The sequence below is a fragment of the Heteronotia binoei genome, chromosome 17 (genome assembly GCF_032191835.1).
Source record: "Heteronotia binoei isolate CCM8104 ecotype False Entrance Well chromosome 17, APGP_CSIRO_Hbin_v1, whole genome shotgun sequence".
NCBI lineage: Eukaryota > Metazoa > Chordata > Lepidosauria > Squamata > Gekkonidae > Heteronotia > Heteronotia binoei.
In genome coordinates this window covers 4,289,247-4,310,523 of record NC_083239.1, presented here as the reverse complement: position 1 = coordinate 4,310,523, position 21,277 = coordinate 4,289,247, and the positions used below count along the sequence as shown (strand labels likewise).

Genomic DNA, 21,277 nt, shown 5'->3' with positions numbered 1-21,277 from the left:
CAGATTAGTGATTCCTCACAGTGGGTTAGGAAGCAAGGATAACTTGCCTCCACTGCTGGGAGAGAACCTCCTCCTTAATTTCTTGTCTCAGCAAGGAAAGTGTCAAGCGCGCTCATTTCTGGACCACATTTTACTATGTAGAGAGCACGTCTCCAGCTTCCCCCCCCCCCCATTATTTACAACCCAGAGGGCATGTAGCAAAAACATCTGGCCCTGGGATGTTTATGTTATAGGCTGGCAGTTGGTACCTCAAAGCGGCCTCCCCCGGTTTCACACAGGTAGCCCTTTTCTGTTCACAAAGAAGTGTGAGGAGGTTTCTGCTGTTTTCAATAGCCTAAGATGTCTTAGTAATAAAACAGTTGCTTAGTAACCTTTGAACCCGTGACTCAAGTATGCATCTGTAACTCTACACTCCCATGCAGGAATGTATAGGAAGTTGTCACTCCTTCTCTTCTCTACTAGTTTCCAACATTACAGATGCATATTTGAGTCACGGGTTCAAAGGTTACTAAGTGTCAAGCATGGTAAAATGCAAATGGTGATCTGTGGTTTTAAGGCCCTCCATAAAGCTGGTCTGTGAAACATCATGGAGGGCTGAGGTAACATGGCTCTGTTATTCTTCCCCTCCCTTTCCTGCTTTATGGCTTTTGTAGTGAATTAGGAAAGGAAACTAGCAGAGAAGAGAAGGAGTGACACCTTCCCATACATTCCTGCATGGGAGTGTAGACCATCTGGGGAAAGCAAGGACGAGATACTGATAACGTAGTGAGAATGTAGACTTTTATGATAGTTTATGCGCCGGCTGGCATTCCTCACCCCTTCCCGTGAGAACCCTTTGATGTATGTCTTAAAAGAAGTGTATCAATGTATTGTGGGCATCACTCTCAAGGTCCTGCACCAAGAGAGCATACCGATTTAGCAAGAAATGTAGTTTTGTATCCACTTGACTCGTTCTTTTGGAAATCGCATGCTTGACAGTTATGTGCAACAACACCTATCCCTTACAACATGGTGTGTCCTCTCAGCAAATGTCAACCTTAAAGGGTTGGAGGCCCAATGTCAAGAATCTAACATTCAGGCCTTGGAAACTAACACAGAGCACTCCAGGCAATTTGACAAACTAAAGATTAAAGGCATAACAGATGCGACAGCAATGGCACATGTTTACAAATGCAGGAGCACTAATTCACAAGCTGTGGAGAGATGGAATTGTCTCCCCTCATGTTTACTGCAAAAACAGGATCCTTCTGACCCTAAGAACAGAACAAGAAAAACCAGATAGCATTTTTCTTTACAACATACCATCACACAGTCTACTGGAGAACAGCTACCATTCCTCCAACCCACCAAAAAACAAAATACTGACCACCAATGCTATAAAAAGACTCCACATGGACCCTTCCTGATGGTCACAATGCCACACTGGATCTCTAGACTGAATGCTTTTGTTTTGCCACTGAGTCCAAACTGATGTGATTCACAAACACTATTGCGTACAACGGTATCTCAACCATGCTGAAAGGAAGGCCATAGTAACAACAGATATTACAATTAAGGAGGCAGACAAATATGGAACCATTAGCATCATGGATAGATCACACTATATCCAAGAGGTTCAAAGGCAACTCTCAAATGTTGCTTTTACAAACAACTGTCCTCAGATTAAAGAAGATTATAAAGGAACAAATTCAGGAAAAAATCCTTCCAGACACACCACAGGAACCTCAACCAAGTACCTTTTATCTTTTACCCAGAGTACATATACCTGGCAACTCAGGACACCCCATTGACTCAGGCATAGCTAGTATAATTGTGGGAGTATTTGGATACATGGACTCTGTTCTAAGACCTTATGCCATCAACACTCCAAGTTATGTTTGCGACGCCACAGATACAAGTGCTGTGGTGCAGAATTGATTGATGAGCTAACGTTTCCATGTTCTTTGGATATTATTTCTCTGTTCCCACCTATTCCTCTTTATGTCAAGGTCATCAGAAAACACAGGAAATCCTGGATCTGTGGGGTCAGACAGGTCCCTCTTTTAACCCTTTAAGTTGACGTGTTTCTGAAAAAGACGGGTGGAAGTTACAACTAAAAGGGTTCATGTGAGGATAGTGTTAATGTGCTACAGGAGTTGGCCATTCATTTGTTGCTCATTTCAGGAAGGGGAATTTAATTAGAACTATATCTTTTCTTGCATATTTGAGAATAGGTTTCAGTAGTCCACAGGCACTGGCCATCCCAACTGATAGTTTGAGGGCGATCTCTGGCAAAGGTTTCACAACTCTTTGTCTACGTGATGTAGTGATGTTTTGGCCCTTTTGATTTTGCATAAAAGTAATATCGACTTGCCCAGGTAGAGTCTTTGTGAATCATCTATCTGAGTAGATTTGTTTTCTCCTCATTCTCAGTCCTACAACAAGGAGCTCTTGGATAACTTTTGCCATTTTATACACTCTGCAGAATCAACTGGTAATGGTTTTTTTTTTTTTTACTGTACTACTTCAGATTGCAAATCAGCATGCTCACTGGGAAGGTTCAGCCCTGCCTTCCGTTAGCATGCTGTTTTAATATGTAGTAGGAGTTTTTGATGAGGACATACTCATGCCTGCAATACTTCTCTGTGCCCAACCCCATGTAGAAGCAATTGAACATATGAAGCTGCCTTCTACTGAATCAGACCCTCGGTCCATCAAGTCAGTATTGTCTTCTCAGACTGGCAGCGGCTCTCCAGGGTCTCAAGCTGAGGTTTTTCACACCTATTTGCCTGGACTCTTTTTAGTTGGAGATGCCGGGGACTGAACCTGGGACCTTCTGCTTCCCAAGCAGAGGCTCTACCACTGAGCCACCCTCCCTCCCCTGCTCTCCAGGGTCTCAAGCTGAGGTTTTTCACACCTATTTGCCTGGACCCTTTTTTGGAGATGCCAGGGATTGAACCTGGGCCCTTCTGCTTCCCAAGCAGAGGCTCTACCACTGAGCCACCCTCCCTCCCCTGCTCTCCAGGGTCTCAAGCTGAGGTTTTTCACACCTATTTGCCTGGACCCGTTTTTGGAGATGCCGGGGATTGAACCTGGGACCTTCTGCTTACCGAGCAGATGCTCTACCACTGAGCCACAGCCCCATTCATGGCTCTCCAGGGTCTCCAGCTGAGGTTTTCCACACCTATTTGCCTGGACCCTTTTTTGGAGATGCCAGGGATTGAACCTGGGACCTTCTGCTTCCCAAGCAGATGCTGTACCACTGAGCCACTGTCCCTCCCCTATTCAGTTCATGGGAAGTTTCACCATTTTATTCTGACTGACTAAGATTAATTTTATGTCAATACAGAAGTTTTAACTTATCTATGTATATATGAATCTGAATATTGACTTTTTGTAAGTTCTTTTCTTGACCGGAGTAAATTCAGGGTGACGGGGAAGAAACAAACTGTACATTTGTTCTAATAGATTGCAATTTATTACAATTGTACTATAGAGATTTAATTAAATTATGGCTGTTCTTGTCCTTGGTTTTGTTTTTAGGTGGTGTCTAAGTATATTGAGAATCCAGTATTGTTTCATCTGGAAGATATTGGACTGGTTAAATTTGACATTCGTTACATTGTGCTTCTGCGATCAGTTGAACCGCTTAGGGTGTATGTTTACGATGTGTTTTGGCTACGGTTCTCAAATAGGTGAGAATTAACTCTGTAAAGATACTAATTTGTGGCATTTCTGGATTTCAAGAGCTCAGAGGAGTAACTTTGTCTTTTTATATATAAAAGGCCTTTTTCACTCAGTGATTTGGATGACTACGAGAAGCATTTTACCATCATGAACTATGCTCCAGGGTTACCATTAAAACAAGTGAGTAAATGATACAGAAAAAGGGACAGAGTGTCCTCCAATGAGAATTTAAAGTATAGTGGCATTGATTGTATTAATATGAGTTACTCTGAATGCCCCGCCCACCAATTTATTCAGGGGTATTATCTTGAGAGCACATGCTGCAGCAACTTATCTGGAGCTTAGCAAGAATGTGTTTGGTGAGCCACCTGGATGAGAGACCTCCTTGAGCTTCCTGGAAGAAAGGCATGGTAGCGATGCAAGAAATTGCTGCCAGAATCCAGCTAAATGGAATGTAGGGTTTAGTATGAAGAAGCAGAGGCAAACTACCAGCTTAAGAGAGTTTCTCATTGGGCATTTGTGCAGTTTGCTATATAGGCGTATAACCATGGAAAGGCTCTTCATAAGTGGAAAAATTTTCAAAGGTACTGTATTCTTTAATTGTTCTCGAGTCACACAGATTGTAAATGCCTATTTTGTTAGAAGTAGAATATGATATTAGCTGAGCATTACTAGGTAGACTAGGAATAAATTAATGGTGGTGGATATAATGTGGACAGAAGGGGCCGTGCTTTGTATCAGGAAGTGGTACCTGAAGAGAGGTCTGTAGCCTTATAAAAAACGAGTGCTATAAGTGATGTTCAAGGCCTGTCAGATCCCTCTGTGTCCTGGTGCTGAGCAGTTTATTCTGTTCATGCTTCTTATAACCATTTCCTGGGAAGCACAATTAATGTTACTTTAGATTTGTGCTTCTGGAGCTTTTTGAAATACTTGATATCTTTGTTGAAAGTGTAATAACACTTGGGTTGCCAGGTCCAACTCAGGAAATATCTGGAGACTTTGGAGGTGAAGCCAGGAGGCTGTCCTATTCCAAATAAATAATCTATAGCAGCGCAGTTCCCCTGAATACAGTTTTCATTTTCTCCTCCTCTTTTTTGCCTTCGAAGGGTTCCCCAGCAGTTGAACACACACACACGTACAACGAGAAAATAAACACAGTTTGCAAGCCTACACTTTTGTGATCTCACTGGGGCAATTTATTCAAGAGAGTTGCTGGATGTAGCAGTCTGCTGCATTTCAACCTACTTCTTCAGACTAACGCAGGAAAATGAAAGTACTGAGCAGAGCAGTCTAGGAATGGAGTTTTCCTCCATCCCATGATCAGGTTCTTGTTAACTTTTTGACTATGCAAACGACTTCTGAAAGGAATGCAAAAAAACCCCCAGAGGAACTGGGCTCTCTCTCTTCCTCTCTCACACACTAACTAATGTGTTAATGTAACTAACTAACAATGTGGCTCTACTTGCTCACTCCCCGCACACACAGACACACACACACACACACGCAGCTTTAGTTTTGCTGAGATTTGAAAGCACCGACACACCTTCCAAAACACAAGAAGTTTGCAAGTTTCTAAACCTGCCAAGATGGAAAGACACATCATGGCTGTTCAGGCAGGGCTTCCCCCCACCAGCCAGAGGAACCTGCAGAACTAGGAGTGCCCCCACTGGGACCTGGGGGCAGGCAAGCCTAAATAACACTTCAGCCTGTACATTTGAATAGAGCATTTAGTATAATGGTCTAAATTGCAGGAATCTTGTAAAACTGATACAAGGACTGTAAAACATACCTATGCTTAAATGGATATATGATTAACCAGTTGCCGTTTTGTTTTCAGATTCACTGCAATGAATTTGTTCCTCTCTTTGAGAAACAGTATCCTGAATGTTCTTGGCAATCCATTGAAGTAAGTCACTATCAATTAAGCGATGAACTTTTCATCTTTTATCAAAATTCTTGGATTCATTGTACTTATGTATGAGTCTTCTGAGCACTGGTACCCTGTGTGGCTCATGAGTCACCTTTGGCACTTCTGAGCGCTGTCCCCCAGTGTGGCACATGTGGGTTCCCACCTTGAAGCAGTCACATAGGGAGCTCCAGGGCCTGTGTCAGGGATGGAAGTAAAGTACCTGTCATTTTCAACAGCCCCACATCCGCCTCCACCACTTCTGCACTCATCCCAGAACCCGGGTAGCTATCAGGGAGAGAGCGATGTGGCCACAGATGGGAGAGGGTACAGCTATCATAACCATGGCAGCTACCCAGGAATAGAGCAAGCTAGCCCAAGTGGGGTGCTGCTGGTTTCCTTTCCCTTTCCCCATAGCCAACTTGCTCTTCTGAAGAAGAAGAAGAAGATATTGGATTTATATCCCGCCCTCCACTCCAAAGAGTCTCAGAGCGGCTCACAATCTCCTTTCCCTTCCTCCCCCACAACAGACACCCTGTGAGGCGGGTGGGGCTGGAGAGGGCTCTCACAGCAGCTGCCCTTTCAAGGACAACCTCTGCCAGAGCTATGGCTGACCCAAGGCCATGCTAGCAGGTGCAAGTGGAGGAGTGGGGAATCAAACCCGGTTCTCCCAGATAAGAGTCCGCACACTTAACCACTACACCAAACTGGCTCTCAGCAAGAAGCCTCAGCAATCTCACTGTCTTGCCTTGCTGAAGAGAAAGCAAGAAGGCCAAGAGGGAAGCCCTTCCCTCAATCCAGATACACAAGGGCTAGCTAGGGTTTTAACAACCCTACTGCTCAGAGGTACTCTAGCAAGAAAAAAGATCATATTTAAATATTTAATGCTTATACTATATATTATTATATGTGTGGATCTGGTGAGGTGGAACACAAAGCATACAGTAATCATATGGCTCTTTTGGTTGATGGGACAAATATCGCTGTCTCGGGGTGTCTGTTTCTTGCTATCGATGATATATATTATTTTATTTTATCAAATTTATACCCCGCCCTCCCCTAACGGGCCCAGGGCGGCTAACAACAACAAATTAAACCACATAAACAAAAACAAAATACATAAGAAATTTATTTATTTATTTATTACGTTCAACTTATAGCCCGCCCTCTCCGCAAGCGGACTCAGGGCGGCTCACAACATCATATCAATGCAGTTAAACCAATAAAACATATAAAACCATAATTTACATATTTCAATTTTAAAAAAAAACATTACAATTTTTAAAACCATTCTATGGTGCTGCATCCGTACAATATAGGCGGCATTGAATTCCGAACAGTGATCACCGGCATTCTACGTGATGTCCGGTGGCAGCCCTCTTTTCGTCAAGCATCGAAGGCCTGCTTGAACAATTCGGTCTTACAGGCCCTGCGGAACGCAGACAGATCCCGCAGGGCCCTTATGGCTTCCGGAAGGGTACTCCAAAGTTCTGGTGCTGCCACCAAAAAAGCCCTAGATCTTGTCACACATAACCTGGCTTAAGAAAATCATTCATGCAATTTACAATCCTAAAACCAATATGTACATTTCTAATTTCTCTGATGTCCTTGTTTCAGTTATAAAATTCAGTGGGATTGTCGGTGCTGTGGAGTAATAGCTACCTCCCTTCCACCGTTAAAAGCAAGTTTAAACAATTCGGTCTTACGGGCCCTGCGGATCTGTGGCAGGTCCCACAGGGCCCTGGTGTCTTCGGGGAGGGCGTTCCACAAAGCAGGGGCTATTACTGAGAACGCTCTGGTTCTAGTGCTGGACAGTCGAGCCTCTTTCAGTCCAGGGATCTTAAGGAGGTTTTGAGACCCTGAACGGAGTGCTCTCTGGGGCACATATGGGGAGAGGCAGTTCTGAAGGTAGGCAGGTCCCAGGCCATATAGGGCTTTAAAGGTTATGACCATCACCTTGAAGTGAATTCGGAAGGCCACAGGCAACCAGTGCAATGTTTCCAGCACGGGTTGAATGTGCACCCATACAGGCAGCTCCATTAACAACCTGGCTGTTGCATTTTGCACCAGTTGCAGCCTCCGAATTTGAGTCAAGGGCAACCCCACGTAGAGGGCGTTACAGTAGTCAGTTCTCGAGGTGATTGTCGCATGGATCACTGTTGCCAAGTCATTGCGCTCTTGGTATGGAGCCAACTGCCTCAACCGTCTAAGATGATAAAATGCAGATTTGGCAGCAGCTGCTACCTGGGCCTTCATTACCAGCGATAGCTCCAGGAGCACCCCTAAGCTCTTGACCTTCGAAGCTGGCACCAATGGCGCCCCATCAAAGGCCAGCAGAGGGATCTCTATTAGCAGTAATCCGATAGGAAGCATGGCTAGTAGGGGTGAAAGAGGAGTGGGAGATACTTAAACACTCTGCCCTTCCATACAATAGAAGATTTTGCCTCCCCTTCTTCCTGGTGTGGCTGATAGGAACTGCTCTGTAGGAACTCCACAGGGCAGAAAAACTGTTTCCATCAAGACTAGGGTTGCCATTCCCCAGGTCCGGGGGGGGGGGAGAGGAGGGGGCAAAACCTAGGTTTCCGTGATCAACCAGCCTCAAAATACACACAATTGATACTGTATTTCACATAATTTTTTGAGTTTTTTGAGGCTGGTTGGTCATGGAAACCTAGTGGGGGGGGGGGGTGTTTCCCACTTCTGTCTGTGATTCTCATTTGAATTGCTTTATTCCCTAGTTCTGGGCAGGGAATCCCCCATTTTGAGGGCTGCTCCCGTTCTCCAGATCCTCCTCTCCAGCCCACTCCGTTCTACAGGAAGAGAAGTGAAGGGTCAGGTCCACTGGCTGTCCTTTGAGGCTCTGCCTTTATTCCTCTGCTCCTCTCCTCATTCGGTCACCTTCTGTCTGTCCCCCGAGTCCCTGTCAGATCTCTGTCAAATTCCAGAGCCAGCCTCCCTCCCGACCTGTCATTGCTCTCCCTTGCTGATGCTTCTCTGTTTGCATGCTGCTTTTGCTGCTGCTCTCAGTCCCCAGAATGATCTGTTGGTTTGGGTGGTCCTCCTGCTCTTTGCCACTGCCTGCCAAGCTCCCTGGCTTGGCCCTTGGTGAGTATCTTCAGGCCAGGTCCTCTGCCTTAGCCTCTTGGCTGGTTGGAGGGCGATGCGATGACATCACTTCTGGGTGATGTCAGTACATCGGGGATGTCAGTACGTTGGGGATGTCCCCGCCTACTCCTGGAAGCCCACATTTTTGTGATCTCACTGGGGCAATTCTAGGGTTGCCAATCCCCAGGTGGGGGCAGGGGATCCCCCGGTTTGGAGACCCTCCCCCCGCTTCAGAGTAATCAGAAAGCGGGGGGGGGGGAGGGGAGGGAAATGTCTGCTGGGAACTCATGATTCCCTAAGGAGGATTATTCCCATAGAAAATAATGGAGAATTGATCTGCGGGTATCTGGGGCCCTGTTTTTTGAGGTAGAGGCACCAGATTTTCAGTATAGCATCCAGTGACTCTCCCCAATATACTCCCCAAGTTTCAAAAAGATTGGACCAGGGGGTCCAATTCTATGAGCCCCCAAAGAAGGTGCCCCTATCCTTCATTATTTCCTATGGAAGGAAGGCATTTAAAAGGTGTGCTGTCCTTTGAAATGTGATGGCCAGAACTCCCTTTGGAGTTCAGTTATGCTTGTCACACCCTTGCTCCTGGCTCCACCCCAATGTCTCCTGGCTCCACCCCCAAAATCTCCTGGCTCCACCCCCAAAGTCCCCAGATATTTTATGAATTAGACTTGGCAACCCTAGGCAATTCTCCTGGAATACCCCCAAATCCACCTCTTCTGGTAAGACGAACAGACCTGGCAACTCTAATCTAGACCCCATTTATCGGTGACACCTAATGCCTTCTGAAAGTTCCCCAGGGGTAACACTTCAAGTGTGGAGCAACTGTTTGTATATTTCCTTTCTTATTGGACCAATACCTCTTGGAATGAAGACCATGTGGTCTTAAACAGCTTATTTAACAAGAGGGGTTAAGGCCCATTGAACACCACCTAACAGGTCTCTTCAAAAATTAATTTCTGAGATTTATACAATGTTTTGATCTCCAAAAACTAAGTCTGTGAATCTACTAAATTTGTCTGCTGTATGCCCTTTTCAAGATTTAGGTGTCATTTAAGATTGTCCGCTGTTCAGGCTTCTGCAAGACTGGAATTGTAACAGCTATTCTAACCATTCTCCTTTCGCTTCTTCACTGGTTAGATGGAATTGTAACTTAATTAATATTCAAATTATTTTAATTTTTTTTTCTTTTCCTGGATTTTTTTTTTTAAGATTTATTAAATGTTGTTGTTATTGTGCCCCTTTCCAAGCAAAGAAGAACTAGGCCAACCCTTGAGGCGTCATCTTTTAAGCAAACTAAATTAGGTAACTTCTTAGTGCAGCAGCATGTTTCAGAACAAGATTATTTTGGGTGATCTGTGATTCTGTGACAACTTCTGTTACTTCAGTTTTAGTGAAGAATTTTTAAAGATCAGTCTCAAGAAGCTGATGGGATTGATTTACTTATTCCAGTGAAATTTTATTCTACAAACAGTACTCAGATTTCTTTATTAGGAGGATCTCAGTAGCTTCAAGACATTTTTCTTTAAATAAGAGTCCTGGGTTACAAAGCAGCCATCCAACAAACTTCGAAAATTCTTTTTTATGAACCTTTGATGATTTTAATGCTGTATTGGATTAAAGGTAAAGGTAGTCCCCGTTATCAGCCCATGGGGTGATATCACATCGTGACGTTTTCTTGGCAGACTTTTTATGGGGTGGTTTGCCATTGCCTTCCCCAGATTATGACATAACAAAGACATTCAATTTACAGGAAATTCAGATTTCTCTCGACTTTGTTAAATTGACATTTTCAAAATATTTAAGGAGGCTTTTATGCAGCAAAATATTAGTAACAGTTTTCAGTCTAAGTATAGTGCAGAACGTGAGTGAGTATTTCATCTGAAACAGATTCTCTATAAGCGGTTTTCCTATAACCATATTCACTTAGGGCGTTTTCACACTGACCTTACTCGGGAGCGACGTCCCTCTTCACCGCGCAGCGTCTGCGCGGATTTCGCACTGATTGCTCCGCAGAACCCGGAAGAGCCGCAAAGTCCCGCCGCTTTTGCGTCGCAAATGTAAACTGGCCAAAAACCAGTTTACATTTGCGACGCAAAAGGCGCGGGACTTTGCGGCTCTTCCGGGTTCTGCGGAGCAATTAGTGCGAAATCCGCGCAGACGCTGCGCGGTGAAGAGGGACGTCGCTCCCGAGTAAGGTCAGTGTGAAAACGCCCTAAGTGAAAGAGGGACGTCGCTCCCGAGTAAGGTCAGTGTGAAAACGCTCTTAGTTTAGTGAGTTAATGGGTTTGGAGCTTTTACCGAAGCATATTTGACTGCTCTGCTATTAGCCAGAGTTGACATAATATGACTCCTCATAATGAAAGAGTTTGCTCTTTGTCCATAGACAAATTGAAGATTTGGCCCTCATGGTCTCTTTACTCTTAAGCTTAAGATCAGCCTCATGGTTTGGCCAGGTGAGCAATAGTATACTGCCCACTTTCAGGTTACCTTTGTCAGAGCTGGCAACAGATCAGTCACATTTAATAAATACATTTCCACCTTCAGTTCTGTTAGCGTAAAAATATTAATAAACAACATTTAATACAGAGGAGAGAAGTTGATCCAATGGACACTCCTGTCATGTTTACAACAGCTGATTTTGTCTTTATATTAATAACTATAGAAATAAACCTTGCTGCTCTAAATGTCTCAAATTTACCTCTAGCAGCTGCTGATGTCTTCAGTTTTGTCTTGTGTGTATTTCCCAAGAGTTAAGATAAAACAGCTTCAAGAAATCTTCCATAGCTTGCACACAAGCAGTTCCTCTCAGAAGGCAGAAAAGATTTATTGTATGTGGCCGTTGGCCGTCACAATATAAGATTAAACACAATATCATAAAAAGTAATCAGACAGAAATAAAAACGGTCCAATAAACAGACCAACGGGTTACATGGGGTATAATGCAACAATTACAACCTTAAATGCATTACTAAAATGCTAAAATACAAACATTTAAGTTTAAACTGCTAAGATATTATAACACCATAATGCTGAGACAATATCTAAACAGTTAAGTTAAAAATGTTGTAAATCCAGTGAACCCATTTATGGTAAATATCAATATACTATAAAATTATAGACATCTAAAATAAAGTCAGTTAATCTAAGGAGGCAGTTTTGGCTCTGATTTTTTCTAGCAGCCAAGCCAAAAAGAGACACTCTACAGGTAACAAATAGATCACTATCGGATAACAAAAAGACCAACTTATCGGTGTCAGAAGAAAATTTACACCCTGCTAACAGATTATCGATAAATTTGGCTCTGGCCTCTTTGTACATGGGGCAAAATAAAATATAATGGATTAAATCCTCTAAAACTGTAGCTCCACAGATACAGAAACATTGAGCCGTTGGGATTTGAAGATATCTTTCCTTAAGAAGAGCCACTGGCGTTGACTGGAAACGCAAAGATGCGAATGCCTTCCCGAGACTTTGAAATGAGTTGTTCGCTAAGTTAAGGGGCCTAACGTGGTCTCTTTTAAATACCGTATTTGCGGGCGTATAAGATGACCCCCCAACATTTCCACTCAAAATATAGAGTTTGTTATATATTTGCCGTATAAAACTACCCCCTCTTCCGCACACCTTCCACACATTAGTGCCATTACAGTACTTGTCATTCTCACCAGTGTACGGCTGCAGTGCGACCGCAGCGCCTCCGGCCCGCCCCTGCATCTCCCTGTGACCGGCACTAGTGCGCAAATGCGCATGTGCAAGCTCTGCGTAGGCAAGGGGCGGGCCGGAGCGCCGCTGCTTCCCGCCGAGCAGAACGGGCCGGTCACGCCGAAAAGGCTGGCACCCCTGTCTCGCTGCTGATGCTCGCCGCAGCCACGCTGATGACCCGCCGCGGCGGCGCTGGATACCGTGCAATACTGGACGGTATATAGAATGAGGTGGGCGGGCATCGGGAGGCCACTATGGGCATTGGGCGAGCATCGGAAGGCCACTCTGGGCAGCTACGTCTATCCCAACTGAAGTGCACCCGGCGTATAAGACGACCCCCCCACTTGGAGGCATGTTTTTCAGGGCAAAAAAGTAGTCTTATACGCCAGCAAATACTGTAGCTTAAACCAAGGGGAAGATCTGGACTGGGCAATTGTAAAACTGACAAATGGGCATCACATTCGTAGACCCAGTTTCGTAAATTGGAATTGTTAATCAAAGTCCCTAATAGACCATCCGGAATAGAGTACCGAACAATTATGTTATTATAGCAAGCAGCCCAAGGGTGTATCCTTATGTGTCATTAACTGATGACATTGTTTGCTAAATATGTTGGTTCTGTTACCTTTATTCCAGAATTTCAGCAAAGCTAGATGAACACAAGCTCAGATTGAGGGCAGGCCCAGTTCTGACCTCATTAGGGCTGCAGGGGTTCCCTTCGGTAGAGCAAGAAGCCTTCTAATGAACAGATTTTGTATTGTTTCCAGTCTGGAAATAATGTTCTTTCCATCCCCAGACTTCTATGCCATAAAGGAGGTGGGGAACTGCCTTACTTAAAAATAGTTTTATTGCTGGATCCACAAGACACCCACCCTTGGTATAGTAAAATCTCAGAATTGCTCCTATAATTTTTATTGTGGAGGATTTGACAATATCAAAATGTGTATTCCAATTTAAGGTTTCACTAAAAGTTACTCCCAAGTATTTAAAAGAGTTGCATTGGTCAATGGGAATACCATGGATGCTCCAAGAGTGTTTTTTAAACACCATAGCCTTTGTTTTTGTATACTTCATATTAAGAGCCTCCTCTTTACAGTATTCACCTAGTTGGAACAGCACCCTTTTCAGTCCTATCTTAGTAAGAGATATTGGGACCATGCCATCTGCGTATAAAAGAATCGAGATTTTCTGATGACCAAGTGTAGGAGCGACAAACTCGGGACCTGACAACCTGTTTACTGTATCATTTAAATACAGGTTGAAAAGGAGGGGGGCAAGGACACATCCCTGCTTTACCCCCCTAAGTATCGGAATTTCATTTGTTAGGGAACCTGAAGTGCCCACCCTATTTTTAGCAAGATGTCTACATGTAGTTCTTCAAGAAGAAACAATCAACGTTTATCTATGTTTGTGCTAGATAACTTCTGCCAAAGATGGGTTTCTCTCTATAGAATCAAATGCAGAAGCAAGATCCACAAATGCTACAAAAAGGGCTTTGGTTGGGCTGTTAATGCCCAAGAGGGCTAGTTGATAAAGATTTTGACATTGATCAACTGTGCTTTGGCACTTTCTAACACCAGCTTGGTTAGGGAGTATCTCCTCTCAGTATTTTTGAGCAAAAAGTATTTTTGCTATTTTTAAACATGTGCGTATGCTTGCATTTTATGCCTGGAAGTCATGGTGACTTCTGGCTACCCATACTGGGGCTAGGGCATTTTTCAGAGAGATGGCTTGAAATGCCTGCCTCTGTGCCCCAGCCCTGGTATTCCTTCAGAAGTCTCTCTTCCAAGTATTTGCCAGAGTTAGCTTTGCTTAGCTTCCAAGATCAAAGGAGATTGGGCTTGCCTGAGCTATCCAGGCACGGCTTCATTCTTTACTACTATAGCAGCTTTTTAAAAGAAAAGCAGCGTTCAAGTTAATTTGCTAGCAGCACCAGCTTTAAATGTGACTTCTTTGTCATCAGGAGGAGATCTTTAAGGCATTTCGCGAATTATTCCAAGCGGCTTGTGCAAAACCTGCCCCTCTTGGCATTTGTGATTATCCATCCTCACGAGCGGCCTATGCCATTGATCTGATGCTAAAGTGGGATACCAGCAGCAATGGTAATGTCTTCTGTTTACTTTTAAGAACTCTTCTGAATGTTGGAATAAAATTTTAATTACTTTTAAGGAGCCAGAGTTGTAGAAATGTTTTACTTGCATATACAAGGTGTTTGAATGCCAGCTGTTGTCAGAAAAGCAAAGATTTTTTAATCCCTGCAAAGAAAGTTCTTGCTTGGGTGGGAGAGGAGCAGGACTGGGAGAGGTGTTCATAGAATCATAGTTGGAAGGGACCTCCAGGGTCATCTAGTCCAATCCCCTGCACAATGCAGGAAACCCACAAATACCCACCCCAAATTCACAGGATCTTCATTGCTGACAGATGGCCATCTAGCCTCTGTTTAAAAACCTCCAAGGAAGGAGAGCCCACCGCCTCCCGAGGAAGCCTGTTCCACTGAGGAATCACTCTAACGGTCAGGAAGTTCTTCCTAATGTTGAGCCGAAAACTCTTTTGATTTAACTTCAACCCATTGGTTCTGGTCCTACCTTCCGGAGACACAGAAAACAATTTCACACCATCCTCTATAGCCGCCCTGGGCCTTTTTCGATGGGGAGGGCGGGATATAAATCAAATAAAATGAAATAAATAAATGACAGCCCTTCAAGTACTTGAAGATGGTGATCATATCACCTCTCAGCTGCCTCCTCTCCAGGCTAAACATGCCCAGTTCCTTCAACCTTTCCTCATAGGACTTGGTCCCCAGACCCCTCACCATCTTCGTCGCCCTCCTCTGGACCCGTTCCAGCTTGTCTATATCCTTCTTAAAATGTGGTGCCCAAAACTGAACACAGTACTCCAGGTGAGGTCTTACCGAAGCAGAGTAAAGCAATACCATCACATCACATGATCTGGACACTATACTTCTGTTGATACAGCCCAAAAATCCATTTGCCTTTTTAGCCACCGCATCACACTGTTGACTCATGTTCAGCGTATGATCCACTAAGACCCCTAGGTCCTTTTCGCACATACTACTGCTAAGATAAGTCTCTCTCATCCTATAACCATGCATTGGATTGGGTGTTAGATTGTTTCAGAACAGTGTTTCATATGTATTTTACATATCTAAAGAGGAGCACAGCTATATGAAGTTCTACTGTATGAACTGTAAAGTTTTTTTTGGCTGCTATTGCTTTGCATCAATGGAGAGATGAGTCCTTTGGCCAGCATCAGGCAATAGGATTGTGTGTACTTGGCTACTTCCTGTCACGGGTACTCCTTCCTCCATAGCTACTGCTCAGCGTTTGCTCTCTTCCAAACACCACACTTGCTAGTGGATGTCATGGCCCAATGTGTGAAGTCCTGCACCAAATTTTGCCTCAGCCCTCAGCTCCCCAGGTTTTGCCATGATGTATGTGAAATATAGAAACATAGAGCTGGAAGGGACCTCAAGGGCCATCTAGTACAACCCACTGCACAATGCAGGAAATAACTACCCCCCCCACTCCCTCAGTGACCCCTGCTTTATGCCCAGAGGAAGGCCAAAGAACCCAACCCCTCAAGGATCCCTAATCTTGCCTGGAGGAAAATTCCTTCCTGAACTCAAAATGGTGAGTGGCATTACCCTGGGCGTATAAGAAGGGCCAAAAAAGCCAAGCCCTAATTCATGCTTTTCTGCCCTGCCTCTCCTAAGGTCACAGAATCAGCATTGCTGTCAGGTGGTCATCTAGCCTCTACTTAAAAACTTTCAAAGATGGAGAGCCCACCACCTCCTGAGGAAGCCTTTTCCACTGAGGAACTGCTTTGTCAGGAAGGTCTTTCTAATGTTTAGCCAAATACTTTTAAATTTTAATTTCAGTCCATTGGTTCTGGTCTGACCTTCTGGGGCAGCAGAAAGCAACCCCACTCCATCTTCTTTATGAGAGCCCTTCAAGTACTTGAATTTATTAAGCACCTTCAACAATATGAAGCACCAAATAAATACTAAGGAATAATATTACTGGGAGATGGGTTGTGCCATCTGGTTTGAACTCTTTTTTTTATATCATGTTTTCCATAATGCCCCTGTATAAATCGATGGTGCGGTCTCATTTGGAGTTCTGTGTGCAGTTCTGGTCGCCGCACCTCAAAAAGGATATTATAGCATTGGAGAAAGTCCAGAAAAGGGCAACTAGAATGATTAAAGGGCTGGAACACTTTCCCTATGAAGAAAGGTTGAAACGCTTGGGGCTCTTTTGCTTGGAGAAACGTCGACTGTGGGGTGACATGATAGAGGTTTACAAGATAATGCATGGGATGGAGAAAGTAGAGAAAGAAGTACTTTTCTCCCTTTCTCACAATACAAGAACTCGTGGGCATTCGATGAAATTGCTGAGCAGACAGGTTAAAATGGATAAAAGGAAGTACTTCTTCACCCAAAGGGTGATTAACATGTGGAATTCACTGCCACAGGAGGTGGTGGTGGCCACAAGCATAGCCACCTTCAAGAGGGGTTAGATAAAAATATGGAGCAGAGGTCCATCCGTGGCTATTACGCTATTTTTTATATATATATATATATATATATATATATATATATATATATATATATATATATATATATATATATATATATATATATATATATATATATATATATATAAAATTTGGGCCACTGTGTGACACAGAGTGTTGGACTGGATGGGCCATTGGCCTGATCTAACATGGCTTCTCTTATGTTCCAGGAGAACCATTCATGCAGCCCCAGATTCTGGAAGTGAATTTCAACCCCGACTGTGACAGAGCTTGTAAATACCACCCATCCTTTTTCAATGATGTCTTCAGCACCCTTTTCCTGGATGACCCCAACAGTTGCCATGTGACTTCCATTCTCTAGCTGCACATGGCTTGAACCAGCCTCTGGTATCAGATGAACATGCACAGAACATACTTGGAAGCAGTTGTGTACTTTTTTTATTTCCTGTTAGGTCACAGACAGATATTATCATTGCCTTTCAGCCTTTACATTTGTAATTTTGTTGTATACCGACGATCATAGATGTTCAAGAGTAAGTCAGTCGCTGCTGCATTTCTTGGTAATTAGTATGTTTTGCTTGCTTACAAGAACTATCTGCATTTTGCCTGCTCTGTGATCTTCTGCCTCAGGTAACCGACGGCGTTGGTTCCTCTTCCTAATAGGATTGGCTTCCTGTCTTTTAATTATTCTTTTTTTAAAACTAATGAATATGAGGCAATTTATTTTCAGGGAGCAGCTGGCTAATGTGACCAGTTTTCAGCCTAATTCTAATAAAGAGCATCTCAACAAAACAAATGGTCTTTGATTTTAAGCTAGGGACTCAATGTCGTTCTTCTGCTAGCTTGAGACGAAGATGAACGTACTATAAAAGGAGATTTTGCAGCAGCTTATTCACGCAGAGGGTGAGCTGTGATTCCTTCCACTGTGTCATTTGCATGTATACATACCAACAAACTCAGATCCAGCAGCCTGCCTTGCCCCTCCCTTCATCACATACACATGTTTATCTATTCTTCCTCACTCTGTATGTGTATGTGAGTGAAAGAGAAATAAGCTCAAGCAAGAATTGTCTGTTCTAAGAATCTGGGGGGAGGAGGGATGGTTTTGCATCATTGCTGGCCATGTCCATCTCTTTGAAAATTTACATGGATAGTTTTTATATCTCTGCTTCTGCTATCAGGGAACTGCCTCCATTACCTTAGAGCTTTAATTATATAATACATTTTTCCTAGATCCACCATGAGGACTTTGCTCAGGTGTGTGCTGAAGGGTTCTGTGCTGAGAAAGATTCATGACGTAATTCACACCATGATAAAGAAAAACTCCTCAAAAACAACTGTAAAAAAATACAACAGCACAAAAGGGGGAAAGCAACTACCAACTAACAATGATAAATGTTAGTGAAGGTCTGTTTAGAATCAGAGTTGGAAGGGACGTTCATTTAGTCCAGGGGTGGGGAACCTCTGTCCCGAGGGCTGTATACGGCCCTCAAGGTTGCTTGGTGTGGCCCTCAGGGATTACTGGGCCAAACCGAACCATGTGGCAGCCTCTCTGGGGCCTGGCTGGCCAGCGAGGATCATGGGGCCCAACCATACTGTGCAGCAGTCTCCCCAGGGCCAGGTAGGGATCACAGGGCCCAGATGTGCTGTGCGGCAGCTTCCCTGGGGCCTGGCTGGCTGGCCAGAATTGCTGCAGGGCCTGGAAAAGTTACTGTCACAGTTCAGTTTGCACTTGATTATCCCAGATGGCGTGGCCTAATATGCTAATGAGTGTAACGTAATATGCTAATAAGTGGTCTAATATGCTGAGTTCCTGCTGGGCTTTTTCTACAAAAAATCCCTGGACCTATGCATTTGCCTAGGGCAGGCTGTGTATATTGTAATATAGTTTGTCTACAAGAAGTACATATAAAACAGAAGGATTATAAATTTTTATGGAATAAACAATTGGGATTAGAATTTTATTCCCTGGCTGAGCAGAAGAAAAGGGGAGTGATTTTTTATGTTAAACAGGAATTGGATCCGAAATTAATATTTAAAGATAAAAATGGAAGATTTGTAGCAGTAGAAATAAATTTGAATGGGAAAAAAAATTGTTATTGGGAGTGTTCGGGCCAAATGGAGCGAAAGATGTATTTTTCAAGGATATTACCCAACAACGTGACGAATTGACATATGATCAAGTTTTGATAATGGGGGACTTTAATGGAACTATTCAGAATGTATTGGATAGATCTGGACAAAGAAATAGTAGTTTTAACTTTTTATGTAACTGTTTTTAAATGTATTTATTAACTGTATTTTAAAATTGTTTTATGCGAATCATGGTTACACCATGTCTTCTTAGCTGCCCTGAGCCTGCTTCGGCGGGGAGAGCGGGATACAAATAAAAAATTATTATTATTATTATTAAATAATAAAGAAGGAAAACTGCCAAAATCTTTTTTTGAACTGGTTAAACAAGAAAATCTGTAAGATATATGGAGGAAATTTAATCCCGATGTACCGGACTATACATATTTTTCCAGCAAGACATAACTCTTTCTCTAGAATTGACATGTTGTGGGGCACTAAGGATTTGGGCCTTACAACAAAGAAAATTGAGATTTTGCCTAAAATAGGAGCTGATCATAACCCAATAATGTGGATTACAAATTCATTGAAAAAAATCAAGAAGATGGAGATTAAATGAAGATTTACTACAGAATAAAGAAATAGTGACATCTCTAGAAAACGAGACCAAAGCTTTCTTCCAAATAAATGATAGAGAAGATATTGAATTCCAGACAGTGTGGGATGCCTATAAGGCAGTAAAGAGAGGAATATTGATAACATTGAACAAAAAAGATAAACAGATGTTGGACATTCAAAATGAAATAAAGAAAAAAAGAAGGTGAATTAAAGAAAAGGCCAGGGAAAAAGAAAATTATGATGAGATCACAATATTACAAACGCAAATGAGACATTTGTTAAATAAAGAATTGGAATGGAATTTGAAAAAATTACAGCAAAAGTCTTTTGAAGGAGCAAATAAACCTGGAAAGTACCTGGCCTGGCAACTGAAAAAAAAAGAGAGAAAGTAAAATTATTAGTAAGATTGTGGTGGAAGGAAGAGAGATGCTGGCTCAAGAAGGAATAAAAAGGGAATTTTAAAAATATTATGCTAAATTATTTAAGGGTGTTAAAATAATGAAAGAAAAGATGGAACTATATTTACAAAATATTAAAATAGCACCCTTAACAGAAAATATGAAAAAGGTTTTGAATGCGCCAATTGAAAGAATAGAGATTGAAACAGTGATCAATGCAATGAAAATTGGAAAAGCTCCTGGGCCAGATGGATACACAGCTAAATTTTCTAAAACCTTTAAAGAGAAATTAATACTGAAGCTCCAAAAATTGTTGAACATGATAAGATTAAAAGGTAAAATACCAAATACATGGAAGGAAGCAGTGATTTTGTTAATTCCAAAAGAAGATAGAGATGTCACGAATGTAAAAAATTATAGACCGATTTCATTATTGAATAATGACTATAAAATATATACAAGAATACTGGCAGAACGACTTAAGCAATATTTGATAAACTTTATAAAGGAAGATCAAGCAGGATTTCTCCCCAAAAGACAGATAAGAGACAATATTAGGACTGTTGTAAATATTGTAGAATATTATGAAAGACATCCAGAAAAGGAAGTAGCATTATTCTTTGTGGATGCAGAGAAAGCATTTGATAATCTAAACTGGGACTTTATGTTTGCAGTAATGGAGAAAATGGAGTTGGGTGAAGAATTTATAAGGATGATAAAAGCAATATATACCGAACAGCGTGCAAGACTATGTATAAATGCAGACCTTACAGAAGATATGACAATTAGTAAAGGTACAAGAAGAAGAAGAAGAAATTGGATTTATATCCCGCCCTCCACTCCGAAGAGTCTCAGAGCGGCTCACAATCTCCTTTACCTTCCTCCCCCCCCACAACAGACACCCTGTGAGGTGGGTGGGGCTGGAGAGGGCTCTCACAGCAGCTGCCCTTTCAAGGACAACCTCTGCCAGAGCTATGGCTGACCCAAGGCCATGCTAGCAGGTGCAAGTGGAGGAGTGGGGAATCAAACCCGGTTCTCCCAGATAAGAGTCCTCACACTTAACCACTACACCAAACTGGGGTAGCCAACGGTAGCTCTCCAGATGTTTTTTGCCTACAACTCCCATCAGTCCCAGACATTGGCCATGCTGGCTGGGGCTGATGGGAGTTGTAGGCAAAAAACACCTGGAGAGCTACCGTTGGCCACTCATCATAGAACATTGATCCGACAGTCGACTAGAGGT

The 21,277-nt window shown here is 42.9% G+C and overlaps 1 protein-coding gene across 1 annotated transcript in view; it reads left to right on the top strand.

The window, feature by feature from the left end:
- The window catches only part of TTLL12 (tubulin tyrosine ligase like 12), a 79,430-nt gene extending 61,689 nt beyond the window's left edge, over nucleotides 1-17,741 (top strand). Inside the window, exons 10-14 of the mRNA XM_060257490.1 lie at nucleotides 3,523-3,674; nucleotides 3,765-3,846; nucleotides 5,504-5,572; nucleotides 14,355-14,493; nucleotides 17,155-17,741. Coding sequence (XP_060113473.1) covers nucleotides 3,523-3,674; nucleotides 3,765-3,846; nucleotides 5,504-5,572; nucleotides 14,355-14,493; nucleotides 17,155-17,306 — 594 coding nt within the window. The 3' untranslated portion in view covers nucleotides 17,307-17,741. The remainder of the gene's footprint in view (nucleotides 1-3,522; nucleotides 3,675-3,764; nucleotides 3,847-5,503; nucleotides 5,573-14,354; nucleotides 14,494-17,154) is intronic.
- The last annotated feature ends 3,536 nt before the right edge of the window (nucleotides 17,742-21,277 follow it).